At 35.0% G+C, this 15,258-nt stretch overlaps 4 protein-coding genes across 4 annotated transcripts; 3 read left to right on the forward strand and 1 right to left on the reverse strand.

Annotated features, from left to right (window-relative positions):
• Positions 1-686: 686 nt before the first annotated feature.
• Positions 687-2,108, forward strand: LOC122602332 (F-box protein At3g07870-like). The gene has a single exon (XM_043775029.1). It carries the CDS (start codon positions 856-858, stop codon positions 2,029-2,031), a length of 1,176 nt encoding a protein of 391 aa, XP_043630964.1. The 5' UTR covers positions 687-855; the 3' UTR covers positions 2,032-2,108.
• Positions 2,109-4,050: 1,942 nt separating this feature from the next.
• Positions 4,051-5,605, forward strand: LOC122602331 (F-box protein At3g07870-like). The gene has a single exon (XM_043775028.1). It carries the CDS (start codon positions 4,136-4,138, stop codon positions 5,312-5,314), a length of 1,179 nt encoding a protein of 392 aa, XP_043630963.1. The 5' UTR covers positions 4,051-4,135; the 3' UTR covers positions 5,315-5,605.
• A 5,792-nt stretch (positions 5,606-11,397) lies between these two features.
• Positions 11,398-12,657, forward strand: LOC122601528 (protein ALP1-like). The gene has a single exon (XM_043774282.1). It carries the CDS (start codon positions 11,398-11,400, stop codon positions 12,655-12,657), a length of 1,260 nt encoding a protein of 419 aa, XP_043630217.1.
• A 615-nt stretch (positions 12,658-13,272) lies between these two features.
• LOC122602285 (F-box/kelch-repeat protein At3g23880-like) lies at positions 13,273-14,679 on the reverse strand. Its single transcript, XM_043774993.1, has one exon. The coding sequence runs from the start codon at positions 14,621-14,623 to the stop codon at positions 13,463-13,465; it is 1,161 nt and encodes a 386-aa protein (XP_043630928.1). The 5' UTR covers positions 14,624-14,679; the 3' UTR covers positions 13,273-13,462.
• Between the last annotated feature and the right edge of the window lie 579 nt (positions 14,680-15,258).

Consider the following 15,258-nt stretch of genomic DNA (forward strand, 5'->3'; position numbering starts at 1 on the left):
TACAAGGATAGAAAATCTTTAAAAACTTCCGCCAAAAAAACTAAGCATTACAAACGCAAGTATGTTTTTTAATTACTCCGTATGTTCAAAAATCGTGAGATGACTTAATTTTTAAAGTATTAAAACATCAAAAATATAAAGATAAACAATAAATTTAAACTTTTATTAAGCCTGCTCTAAACAAAACATGTTCCATGAGTCGAATATTAAAAATATCGCCATACTCCTTTTTACTGTACTTTTATCAAGTTATCATTGGTATCAAGTTTTTAGCCTGTTTACTATGGGCCTGGGTGCTCAAAGGTTAAACCCAAAGACTATCCACTTCAGCCCACTTTACTTTATGATTACGTGACTACCAATCCATTTGTCGAAGCTACTATATTACAATGACATTTGAATTTGACTTCACTGGGTCAAGTATGGCAACTTAGGCCTGTGCTTATAGTAGTCCAAATGGTGCGTCCTAAGCATCAAGGACGGAGGACTCCATTGGCAAGGAGCGTCCTCCAGCTGTGTTTTGAAGGGGGAGTCCTCCCCAAGACTCCGCAGGACGACACGATGTGGGGTAGGAGGAGGACTAATGTGAGGTAGAAGTGGATTAATGTGGGGTAGCATGTGGGGTAGAAGCTTATGTTATAGGTAGGGAGAGTCCTGAAAAAAATCCTGAGGGGAGTCCTGCTGAGTGAAGAAGCGAAAGGACTCTCCTCCTTATAAGGAGAGGCCTTAGAAAGATCAATTCAACCTTACCATTATTATATTATATATAAAGACATATATACACCACATATATTATACATACACATCCACAATTATCATTGTTAAGCAAATTCAAATCCTTTTTGGCAGAAAATTATGTCTCCAGTCAACCCATCTATGGATAACTTACCATCAAATGTCATGTTTGATATTCTATCCAGAGTTCCGGTCAAAACAATCATCCACTGCAAATGTGTATGCAAGAGGTGGCAGAATATTATTTTGGACTCTTACTTCGCGGATATTCACCTCTCGAGATCACCTGCAGGCCTCATGATTCATCACAATCCTGAAAAAGTGAGAGGTGGTTACGAACCAGGAATATTGAAGTGGGTGGAGATCGAAGACGAATCTGATTATCACTACTTGCATCATGATCTTTTCATGAGTCTTAATCTTAATCTTGCAACCATATTTCAGGACTCTCAAATCCTTATAGTGGGATCAGTCAACGGCTTGATATGCTTGTGGCAGTTCGGCCCTAGAGGTCATGATAACACTTACATATGCAATCCAATCACCAGAGAATATATGATACTCCCTAGGCAACAATACTATAGAGAAGGCTATGCGATAATTGTTTATGGTTTTGGAGTTGGTTTAAAGACAAACGAATACAAAGTTATTCGTACTTTTCAAGGGAACATACTGCCTGATCCTACCTCAGTATCTCGCCCAAGGCTATTAGAAGCTGAAGTATACACCCTTGGCACGGGCCAATGGAGAAGTCTTGGACATGTCCCTTACTGGAATGATGGATTTCTCGGTCCTTTTTCGAACGGCCATACTCATTGGTGTGTTCTTGACCCGGATTCCCCTGAAAAGATTTGTGCTTTTGATTTTGACAATGAGACATTTAAGTTATTTCCATCTCCTCCTGTTGAAACTATCGCAGAAAGTCAGATACATTTTCGAAGTTTGGGAGTCCTCAAGGGTTGTCTAAGTCAATCGGATACGTTTGATTCTCAATTCACGATTTGGGTCATGAAAGAATACGGGATCAAGAGTTCTTGGCATAGAGAGGTGGTTATCAAACAAAGTATTTCGCCTGAATTGGATTGGGTGATGTGGGAACCAATGTATCTGCTAGAAGGTTTAAAAGATGGAACAATTTTGATGATCTATAAAGAGAACACATTGTTGTCATACTGTAATTGTAGCAAAACAGTTGAAGACAGAAGCATTTTCGAGCCCCAATTCACAAGATTGGCTTATCATCCTAGCTTTCTTAAACTCCTGGATTTCAAATCAGAGAAAGTTCATGTGTTCTAGTACTCTAAGTGACAAGAAGATTACGAACACCTACTATATATATATATATATCATTGGATTTTGTATCAAACAATCATTGCGACTTCTAAATGAAAGTATTTACTAATGTTTTACTTACATATATAACTAAGACATGTCAAGGGCGATAAAGAATAGCATTTTTCTACAATTAGCAGTCTAGCACATATTGAACTTCAAATATGAAGTTGAACAAATTCAAATAAACCAATAGAGTCTAGCAATAAAAAGAAGAACATCATCGAATTGAATCAAGGTTAGGCCAAATGTAAATGAGCCCAGCAGTTTATATTTCATACATACTTTGGCAATACAACCAGCTAGTTCTATTTTGGGTACCAGGTTTTTAAACACTTTTCTATAGATGTAACTATTTAAGCTTATAAAAGTTAGCTCAACAACATCAAACTGCTTCTAAGGATGAAACAAGATATCAATTTTTAAATTTGGTATAAAGAATATCTTTTAATGTACTTTTCACAAAATATTTCAAAATAACAAGGAAAACAATGCATGAATAATAAAAAGTTAGAGATGACTAAAGAGGTTCAATACATACTTCAACCGGTGGTTTTTTGAATAAACATTTTTCGTCCTCGCCGTTAACTTTTGGCTAAAATCGTCCCCATGGTTTGCATTTCGTCCTTGCTGTTATAACTTTGCCGTTAAACCCCTCACATGCAAGTCACGTGAGGGGCATTTTCGTCTTTTCATAGAGTTAAGTGCAAAAATCGTCCCTGTGGTTTATCGTTTTTGCATTTTTCGTCCTCGCCGTTAATAATTCCAGGAAAAAATTTCAAAAAATAAAAAAAACAAAAATTACCGTACCAATTTAATCCAAACAAAACAAAAACCTATATACCTACATTTGAGGATATGCTCAATCACTTTCAAATGCAACCACGTACATACAATATTTTAAATACCGGTAGTATACCCGTAATACCGGTATCGGAAGGTACCCCGCTACAACTATTTCTGATATTTTCGGTATTACCGTTCCAGTACTTCCGGTATTCACATTTTTTATTTTTTGAATTTTTTTAAAATTTATTTTTACAATACTTTAATGTTATTTTTTGTAATTTGTTATAAAGTACCTATTTTTTTTTTTTTTGAGTGAATTCTAATTATATTTTGACTATTTCCCTTATATTGTAGTAAGTTTTATAACATTTTTTAAAAAAATAAAATAAATTAAATTAGTTGTACCGGCCGGTATTAAATTAGATCCTCATATGTAGGTGTATATATAGGTTTTTGATTTGAGTTTGTTTTGATTTTTGATTAAATTTTTGTTTGAAAGTTTGTTAAATTCAAGGATGAAAAATGCAAAAATGACAAACCATAAGGACGAATTTTGTACTTAACCATAGGAACAAATGGGTAAAAAGACATATATGCCCCTCACGTGCAAGGCACGTGAGTGGGTTAACGGACCCAAGGACGAAATGCAAACCACAGGGACGATTTTAGCCAAAAATTAACGGCGAGGATGTAAAGCGCTTATTCGAAAAACCACAGGGACGAAAAAAGTACTTTGGCCTTTAACTTAATTAGTCTTTGGGTTTGACTTCCTTTTCATAACGTAGTTATTGACAACTGTGACTTTTAATGATAGTGATTTAGCAAACAAATTCATACAAGTGACACTTGGTTGTATGTGCAGGTCATTTATAACACATTATAATATAGGAGGTTTGAATAGTCATATGTGGCAGCTTAGAAATATAGGTTTGAATAGTCAAACATGGCAAAATAGAAATGGGGGAAGAGTAATGATATACAGATTATATGACTAATTTTATAGGGCTAAAAAACATTTGAAAATCTGATGCTGACACATAAATCATGTTCATTCTCTCCTAATTTTAACCTTTAATCTATCACCATCAAATATTAGGCATGTTTCCTAGAAATAAATACCAAACACTAGCCAAAAAGTCCAAATCTACTTTACTAAGACTTTTCTATTTAGTTTCTGCAACAAAAAAAACACAATTACTTATATACCAGGACACCACAAATAACATATCCAAAATCATCACCCACCAGCAATTTCTAACTCTTCTTTGACCAGAACATTATGTCTTCTTTCAGTTCATCTATGCAAGACTTACCGGAACATGTAACAATCGATATTCTACTAAGGCTTCCAGTCAAGAAAATTATCCACTGCAAGTGTGTATGCAAGAAGTGGCATAATATAGTTTCGGACCCTTACTTTGCTGATCTTCATCTTTTGAGATCACCTAAAGGACTTATGATTCATCATAACTCCGAAAGAGATAATAGGACCGGTCACCTTAAACCGGGTATCTTAAAATGGGTAGAAATTGAAGACGAACCTGATCATCACAATTTACAACACGACCCCGTCATGAGCCTTGACCTCAATCTTGCAACCATTTTCCAAAAAACTCAAATACTTCCAGTCGGGTCAGTCAACGGCTTGATATGCTTGTGGCAATTTGGTCCTAAAGTTGATAACACTTACATATGCAATCCAATCACGAGAGAATACATGATTCTTCCTAGGCAAAGATACTATAGAAAAGGTTATGCCATAATTGTGTATGGTTTTGGAGTCACGTTGAAGACAAACGAATACAAGGTGGTACGGACTTTTCAAGGGAATATACCCCCTGATCCTACCTCAGGATCTCGGCCAAGTCTATTAGAAGCCGAGGTTTACACCCTAGGGATGGGCCATTGGAGGAGTCTTGGTCAGGTCCCTTTCTGGTGTAGTGGATTTGACGGTCCTTCTTTAAATGGGCATGCTCATTGGATTGTAATCGATCGAGACTCTCCTGAAAAGCTTTGTGCCTTTGATTTTGACACTGAGACGTTTAAGTTGTTTCCATCTCCTCCTTGTGAATACATAGAAGAAAGCTATAACCATTACATAAGTTTGGGAGTCCTGAAGGGTTGCTTATGTCAAGCTGATACGTTTGATTCTCAACTCACGATTTGGGTGATGAAGGAATACGGGGTGAAAGAATCTTGGCATAAAGAGGTGGTGATCAAGGAAAGTATTAGCCCAGATCTTGATTGGCTGATGTGGGAGCCTGTTTATGTAATAGAAAGTTTAAAAAATGGAACAATTTTGATTGTATTTCGCAGGGACAAATTGCTGGTCTACTGTCCTCACAAGAATGTTGTTCAAGACACGAGGATTTTTGATCGCTACTTAACTGGAATGATATATTGTCCAAGCTTTCTTAAGCTCCAACACTTCAGATTAGAGAGAGTCCATGTGTTTTGAAGTATCAAAACATCAACTACAACTACTGTATTTGAGTTCATTTAATCACACACTTTATACTCTTGAGCTTTGATCCTGGTAGTATGTGTTCAATAATTAACAAATAGCTAGTCGATTCAACTTTTGATGTAAATAACCTCTAAGCAATCGAGAAGTATTGGAGGATGTCCCTTACTGGACTGATGGATTTCTCGGTCCTTTTTTGAACGCCCATGCTCATTGGGGTGTTCTTGATTCCCCAAGAAACTTTGTGCTTTTCATTTTGACAATGAGATATTTTATTTATTTCCATCTCCTCCTATTGAAACTATTGAAAAAAGTCGAATACACTTTTATATTTTGGGAGTCCTCAAGGATTCTCTAAGTCAATCAGATATGTTAGCATGATTGAAAACCAAAATGAGACGCCATACTGGAAGGCGATAGGTTGCTCGATTGAGCAGACAAGGAGTTAGTCAGTACAAAATTTGAGTATTGAGAAGATCTTAGAAGAAATCCATTGATCTCAGTTGAATTACATTGACATTTTGTATTATACTTGAGTGTTTCTAATTTCTATATATGTATGCAGTATGTATAAATGAGTAACATTCACATTTCAAAGAGCAAGAGGCCATCCAACCACTAATTAACAAGTACAACTCGCACACTGGGTTGGATCAAGTGGTTGGAGTCCTTGCCTCTGAACACAACGGTCCAGGGTTTGATCCTCCAACAAGGCTGGAGGTCCTTTTCTACCTTTGGTAGAACTTGGAGGCCGCCTCTCTACCTATGATAGAGGTAAGGCTGTCTACATCTTAACTTCCCCATACACCGTCGAAGACGGTATTGGGACCCAAAACTCTTGGAAACAGCATTGGGGGTAAATTACAATAATTATTTTTTTGTTAACTCGCACTTGAACAGTTCCACTTATCACTTAGTCACTTACTCCGAACTTAATATAGTCTTTACTTCATAATCCTATAAGGCTTTAAAAAGGGGAGATTCTCATTCAGGTAATTCATCAAACAGATTGCGTTCAACTAGTAAAGTAACTCAAATTCAATTAAGCATTATTATAATCAAGCTAATCCAAAATCATCTCAAATAATAATTAAATTATACAGCCAAGAAATAAACAAAAAATTAAACCGAAACACATCAGAACAAAAGCAACAATTAAGCAATGGTGTTTGTGTATTTAGTTTATATAAGCATGCAGAAACACTTTCTCAATCAAATTAATACAAAAGTAGAGCTTTTAGGATTGAAGAATATAATACCGAATTTGATGAACAAAAAGCGAGATAGAAAGTATTATTATTAGCACACTTGAATCTGAAATCGCCATGTGAGCTTCAAAATAAGTTTTAATGGAGGATGAACATAGGGGGTGTTTGGCCTAGCTTTTATAAAATGGCTTATGGTTATAAAATAAAATGGCTTATGATTATAAAATATAAATAGCTTATGGCTTTTTTCTTTTAAGTTTATAAGGTTTTTTTTAATGTTTGGATTAACTTATGGCTTTTGAAAGGAAAATGAAGAGAAATAAGCTAAAAAGCTTGACAAAGATGGCTTCTCAAAAATGACTTATATAAGCTAATAAGCCTAAGCAAATAAGCCTACACAAACACTAAAAAGTAGCTTATTTTACTTTCATAAGCAAATAAGTAAAAAAGCCATGAAAATAAGCTAACCCAAACACCCCCATAAACCGATTCGAGCTACAGAAAAACAAAGTTTACACTGTATTGTTTAGTTTATTTAGAGGTGGAGGTGGAAAGGAAAGAAAAGGAGAAAGAGAGTGGAAAATTATAAAATACATTCTTAAGATTTTTTTAAGTGTGGAAAGGGAAGAGTGGAAAGGATTAGGGGGAAGTGTAGTTGTTTTTGTTTAAAAAGTTTTCCTCTCACTTTTGAGGTGATTATGAAGGAAAACTTTCTTTCCCTCTCTTCTCCTTTTCTCTCTTAAGTTAACTAAACAATACAACGTAGTGAATAAACTAGCCTAGGTTCCCTCCTTCTATTGGGTCGATACCAACCATTTTTTAGTGAATTTTAAGCTTAGAAATTAGAATATTGATTATTTATGGATAAATTTGAGTTATTATGTGAAAGAGGTGGAATGTGTGTAATGGCAACACCAACAATGACCCAATTCGGGTACGGGGAAGTGAGCGGAAGACTGTCTTACCTCTAACAAGAGCTAAAAAAAACTGCTTTCATAAGGACCTCTGGGCACAACGAGGTAAGAACGGAAAGTGTGAAGGTACTTGTCGGTCGAAAACAAAGCATTACCCAGCTGCCTAAAGAGTAGGGAAGAGTAGCAACATGTGATTACGACCTAACATACTATAGTGTAGGTTCGACAATCCATATACAATAACAATCATATTGAACATATTAAACAATAACAAGCATAGTTGTCGACTCCTAATTTTTGACTCGACTCGAAAACATGATTTTTTGACTCGTGACTCGAATCGCAAGAGTCAAGACATTTTTATAAATAACTAGCTAATTAACCCGGGTTCAACCCGGGTACTTTAACTAAAATTTTAAAAGCAAAAAAAAATCTAAAAAAAGTATATAATTTTTGTTATTGATATATTTTAACCTCGAAGGTATTAAAATTGATAGCACACTAATCTATATATCTATTTATATATTAGTACCTATTGCATTAATAAAACATAAAAAAACCATTTTTATGATATTATATAAAAAAGAATTTACTTTACAAAACATAAAAAGCCATTTCATAATATTATATAAAGCCAAATTTACTATCTTTCTAATAAAAGAATAAATTTGTAGACATCATAAATAAAATAACATATTTTAAAAACATTTAATTGGCTATTTATTTTTAAAAATACTATTAATTAAATATGACATCATAAATAAAAAAAAACATTTTGAAAATATTTGTAGACATGCCACATCATAATTGTTACTAAAATTAGTTTAAAAAGGCAATCCTTCATTATTATATATAAAGATAAAGATATTGTATAATTTTATATATGTGATGTTTTTTAAAACAAAATATAAGTTGATTTATCTTAATTCATTTATAAAGTGATTACATGTTCGATAATTTGAGTCATAAACATACAATTTATTTCCAAATTCAAATTAAAAGTATCAAAAATACATATATAAAACACAAAATAATGTAACTATAAATATAAAGTCAATTATATAACCATAGTATCTAATTACAACAATCATAAATTTACGACTCGTATGACTCAGTTCAATTTCACACATCGACTTGTAAGAATCTGGACAAAAACGAGTCATCTAGCGAGTCGGCTCGTTTTCATTGTAAAGTGATTCAAGTAAGAGTTTAACAACTATGATAACTAAGTGTAACAACATAATACACATAGGGTCTTGCTTGAAACCAGCATGTGATGATAACAAGCATGCACATACATATAAAAAGACATTAACTAAAAATTTATAGGCTGATATTTTTGGGAATGCCTTATTCTAAATAAACAAACAAAAACCAAACAAGGTCTGAGTAAGATTCACACCTATCTCATTATATACGAGTGTGGATCATTTCATTGGACTCTGATATGACAAGTTGCTAATAATACGTATGCAAGTTTTTGTCACTAATTACCATAGGCCAATTCCTGCTTTAAAAAATTTAGTCTTTTCATAGTGAATTTTAACAGGGTAAGATTATATGTAGTTATATCAATTTTATAGATGAGTTGAATAGTTTTAATTTTTGGATTAAAATCATAAGAATAGAATCGTTGACCTCTTCAAGGTGTTAACCCATCTAATGTTCAAATTTATCTATACTGCAAATCTTCTCTTTCTATATTTACATTTTATGTTTCAAACATTTAATTTTCTAAAATACCCCTATATCAATTATATATTTACCTAACACTCTTTCTCTCTCTTCAAATCTCAACTAATAATTTTTTTTTCTCTCTCCTCCATAAATCATTTATTCCCCCAATTCATTTAAAATCTTTTATCTCAAAAGCCGTACATCGATAAATTATAAAAATTATATGGGTGTTCTTAAAATTTCATGCTCTTTCATTAGAGATGTCATTCGATATACTTTCGGCAAATTTTTAAATCCGAAAGTGGACCCCATACGGTTAAGACATTTGGCTATCAATGTATCACACTTTATGACCTATCACCTCAACCATCTCACCGTCGCAACGCGCGGGGTCTTACTCTCGTATTACTATATAAAAATTATGGCCCTATGTTAAAAATTAAGAAACTTACGAGAAAAAAAGTGACCAAACCACCTAAATGAAATAAATTACAGTACTAACAACCCTTAATAAATTATCTCTATTATTCATTCTTAAAGAAACACCTTTGCATCAATTGTTTACACCCATTACCACCATCACCCTCTGTGATCGTCATATCATTGCTATTACATTATGCGGGTAACATGCTACTTATATTTTAAACAAAACATGTATATCTAATATAATTTATCAACTTAATATAATCATATTTTAACCGCATCTTTTAATCAACAATAACAAACATTTCTGATATAGTTGCGAAGAATCCGGTAGGATTAATGATTCTATTATCTTCATTCTAATTTATAGGACTTTTTATGCTTGACATATTTGAAGAAAAAAAAAATCCTATTTTATATATATCTTTCTTTCTGTTGTTCTTACTATCATCAGAATTCAGAAACCAAGAATGTCTTGTCGCTACAAACCGGACATGGAACTAATGTTACCTGACGAGGTCATGTTCGATATTCTACCGTGACTTCCTGTCAAAACAATCATCTGGTGCAAATGCGTAGGCAAGAAATGGCGTAATCTGGTTTCGGAATCTTATTTGGTTGATCTGTTTGGGGTGAAGTTCCTAACCGGGTTAAGGGAGATCATTGGGATCGGTTTGGGGTGTTTTTAAACGGGTATTTGCATTGGGTTGTTGATGGTGAATTATATGCTTTTGATTTGGAAAATTTCACATTTCAGTTATTTCCAACTCCTCCGAGATATAAGGAACAAAGGTATACTTATTTCGAAAGTTTGGATGTTTTAGGAGGTTATTTATCTTGCTTATTGTGTTCTGAAGACGGGTTAAAAGTTTGGGCGATGAAAGAACACGGAAGTAATGGATTTTGGCAAGAAATGGCGACGATTAGACTACCAGATGAATGTACATGTCTTTTAGATGTCGACCCGTGGTCTTTTTTGTGTCGAACTTTGTTAGATGATGGTTTTTTTCTTATCAGTTTTTCTATGATTTCTTACGGCCGCTTTTGTTCAATTTCTTACTTTAATAACTTTTACCTTATTGCTCATCAACGCTCTTTTATTCTTAATGCTTCTTAAGATGAGATCATGCTTTTTCGTCGATGTATAATGAATGTACAGATTTTTTTTTACGCGCACAAGGCGTTTGATGAAATATTTGACAGAAATTCTAACAAATTTTTATAGGTCAATATTTTATAGGTCAAATTGGTTGAACTGTATTTACTGGTTCTTCTACATTTATTAATTATTAGTTATCTCTGATAAATAGTAACAAATTAGCTGGTAATTTAATATTTGAAAAATTAAAAATATTGACAGTGGCAAAGGTCATTTTTAGTAACCTTGTTGGGCCAGCCCTGTATTTAACTTGTTGAATATGAATGAATAGTCACGTGCAGCTATATGTATTGTGGGGGAGGTCAAACCTATATACATTATTCTAAGGCCGGTCACTAAGCTGTGTCGACAGCCTCTTCCACGCCTCGTCGACGAGGCAAGGCTTAGGGAGGGAGTCCGTCGACAGAAGCTTCCTTCGACTTGTTTCGTTCGGACGATGACCATTGACGAGGAGGAGGAGCGTGGTGGTGGGACCTTGTTAACGTTAAGTTTTTTTTTAATTCAAACGGCTAGATTTTTTTTTTTAAAAAAACCTCCTCTATAAAAACCAACTTCAACCATTCTCATCTCATTCACTTCTTTTCATTCATATATTTTTATACATAACAACACACACTCCTTATATTTTCACTAAATATGTCGAGTTCCGACGAAGATTCAGTTTCATACATGAGTTAATATACAATAGATGCGGAAATGTTAAACACTTTCGTTACTTTAATCGAAGATGAAGAAGCAGAAGCAAAGAGCTCGAGAATGGCAATCAGACCAAAAATACCGAGACGAACAATAACCAGAAACCATGTGGAAGCCTCCACACGTTTATACAATCATTACTTTGCCCCGCAACCCATTTTTCCTGCCGATTATTTTAGAAGGCGTTTTCGAATGCCGAAAGAAATGTTTCTTCGTATAGTGAACGATATATATAACTTTGACGCCGTACAACCATTACCGCCCCACTTTGCATTCTTCCACAACGCTCCAACCGACGCTGTGGGTCGCCCGACGTTAAACATTTTTCAAAAATGTACTTCCGCTATACGCCAACTGGCTTATGGTTCTACAGTCGACCAGTTAGATGAATACCTCGAAATGGGTGCTCAAACGTCTGCCGATTCGTTGAACTCCTTCTACAAATGTGTTGTTCAATTATATCACGCCGAGTTTTTGAGAAAACCAACACAAGAAGATGTTAACCACGTGACCGCTAAATATGAGGCGGTACACGGTTTTCCGGGTATGCTTGGAATCGTTGATTGTATGCATTGGGCTTGGAGAAACTGCCCAACGGCATGGCAAGACCAATACACTCGTGGTGACAAAGGACATCCGACGATTATGCTTGAAGCAGTTGCTTCGTATGATTTGTGGCTTTGGCATGCTTACTTTGGACCCGCCGGTTCGAACAATGACATCAACGTCCTTAATGAATCTGACTTGTTCGACCAGCTTCTCCAAGATAGAGCTCCTGCGGTAAATTTCACCGTTAATGGCCAACAGTTTACAAAGGGTTATTATCTAGCTGATGGTATTTATCCAGAATGGGCTACACTTGTCAAGTCTTTCAAGTGTCCCATGGACCCTAAGACCTCTAAATTCAAACGCTTCCAAGAGTCTGCAAGAAAAGACATGGAGCGTGCTTTTGGGGTACTTCAAGGCCGATGGAGAATCCTTCAACAGGGTGCGCGTCCATTAAGTATTAACAAAATTAAACGCATCATGTACACTTGTGTGTTGTTGCACAACATGGTCGTTAAATATAACGGGCGTGCAATCAGTCCTTTGGATTTGGAGCTAATTCCCGATAACCCGCCAACGCGTTCTTGGGACGAACGTGTTGACATTCAGTTATGTATGACATGGGAGTTACGTGATAGGGCGACACACAACCGTCTAAGAGGCGCCCTAGTCGAGCACATTTGGAACTTGCCGGAAAACAAACGTGAACGTTGAGTGTATTTTGTTTTTTCTAGTTGTGTTTTTTTAATTAATAAATGTAATGTATTGTTTTTCTTTTTTAAATAAATGTATTGTGTTTTTTTTTATTAATGTAGTGTGTTTTTCTTAATAAATGTAGTGTGCTTTTTTAATATTTAATTTTAAATAAATGTTGAATTATTTATTTTTTATGTAAATACAAAATAAAATAAATAAAATAAAAAGTGTAGAAGAGGTGTGGAAGAGGGGTTATAGGGAGTGATTGTGGAAGAGGTGGATGAAGAGAGAAAAAAAAGCTGATGTGACAGTGTGGAAGAGGTGTGGAAGAGTTGGAAGAGGTTCTAGCTTAGTATAAGGCCTAACAAACTAAGAGCATCTCCAATGGTGTTTTTATAAAGCTTTTTCTAAAACACTTGATACTATTACAAAAACCTTTTATAAAGACTTTTATCATTGGGAGTAAAAGTTTTTTTTCCAATGACTTGTAAAACTTCAAGCTTTTACACTCTCTCTTACATATTTTATTACAATTTAAAAGATTTAATGCTAGTTTCAAGCTTTTACCATTGGGGCAAAAACTTTTTTATAAAAAGCTTTTGGGAAAAAGCTTTGTCATTGTGTATGCCCTAATTCAAGTTTTATGAGCTTGAAAAGATTGTATGTAGATATAAGCCGCGCCCGAATGTAATATGAAATGGTTTACTTTTTGAGGAAGTCACTTTTACATTGATTAATTCCACTATATAGCAACATATTAGGCTCTATTTGAAATATAGAATGATGTAAAGAGCCTTCACGGTAGAATATTTTACGACCTAATTTAGAACACATGAACTGTCTCTGCTCTGAAATTTTGGAGTTTCAGAAAGCTAGGACGATACGCCATAGCATCAAGGTAGCGGTCAAATAGTTTTGTGTCTTCAACTGTTTGGTTTTGAGGACAATATTCGAGTAGTTTGTCTTCATAATAGACCATCAGTATTGTTCCATCTTTTAAACCCGTTATTAGATACATGGGTTCCCACATCACCCAGTCTAGACTAGGGCTAATACTTTGCTTAATCACCACCTGTTTATGCCAAGAAGTCTTTACACGGTACTCTTTCATCACCCATACCGTGAATTGAGAATCAAACGTATCCGATTGACTTAGACAACCCTTTAGGACTCCCAAACTTCGAAAATGTATCCGACTCTCTGCGATATTTTCAACAGGAGGAGATGGAAATAACTTAAATGTCTCGTTGTCAAAATCAAAAGCACAAATCTTCTCAGGGGAATCCGGATCAACAACCATCCAATGAGCATGGCCATTAAGAAACGGGCCGTGGAATCCACAAAGCCAATAAGGGACATGACCAAGGCTTCTCCATTGGCCGGTCCCTAAAGTGTAAACCTCGGCTTCTAATAGACTCGGCCGAGATGTTGAGGTAGAATCTGGTGGTATATCCCCTTGAAAAGTCCGTACCACTTTGTACTCGTTTGTCTTTAAACCAACTCCAAAACCATAAACAATTATTGCATAGCCGTCTCTATAGTATTGTTGCCTAGGGAGTATCATATATTCTCTGGTGATTGGATTGCATATGTAAGTGTTATCGTGACCTCTAGGGCCAAACTGCCACAAGCATACCAAGCCGTTGACTGATCCCACTAGAAGGATTTGAGAGTCCTGAAATATGGTTCCAAGATTAAGATCAAGACTCATGAGAAGATCATGGTGCAAGTAGTGATAATCAGATTCGTCTTCGATCTCCACCCACTTCAGTATTCCTGGTTTGATAGTACTACTTCTCATATCTTTTTCGTAATTGTGATTAATCATGAGGCCTGCAGGTGATCGCGAGAGGTGCATATCGGCAAAGTAAGGATCCAAAATAATAGTCTGCCACCTCTTGCATACACATTTGCAGTGGATGATCGTTTTGACCGGAACTCTAGATAGAATATCAAACATGACATTTGATGGTAAGTTATCCATAGATGGATTAACTGGAGATAACACAATTTTCAGCCAAAAAGGGTTTGAGTTTGCTTATAATGATAATTGTGGATGTGTATGTATAATATATGTGGTGTATATATGTCTTTATATATAATGATTAAGGCATGTTTTCTCTTATGCTTGGAGGACAAGTCAGGTTGAATTGATCTTTCTAAGTTGCCATATATATTTGAATGGATGAAGTCAAATTCAAATCTCATAGTCAAATATATATAGTAGCTTCTGCAAATGGTACGTAGTCATTATCAATTTTTATTTTTATTTTTAAATTTCAAAGGAGATTTGCATAAGTCCATTTATGTAGAAAGAATGCTTTAGAAATAGAGTATCTCTCAACAAATGCTCACAATCAGCCTGCCCACAAATAAACAAGTACTTATATATATAGTGTATATGAAACAAACAATCTCTGCCTTCACAAATTTCTAAGACAAACCATCCAAATATAAACCATAGAGATCATAAGGAGAACTACTTCAGTGACAAAATTGATACCTTTTTCTACACCTTTCTTGTCTTTGCAGCTTCTTTGTAAGGCCGTAATTCAGCTTCAACTGCCTCTAGCCTTTATCAATCCTTTTTTCATCGACTACAAAACCTTCGTGTGACCT

This window comes from Erigeron canadensis, chromosome 5 (genome assembly GCF_010389155.1).
Source record: "Erigeron canadensis isolate Cc75 chromosome 5, C_canadensis_v1, whole genome shotgun sequence".
NCBI classification, from domain to species: domain Eukaryota; kingdom Viridiplantae; phylum Streptophyta; class Magnoliopsida; order Asterales; family Asteraceae; genus Erigeron; species Erigeron canadensis.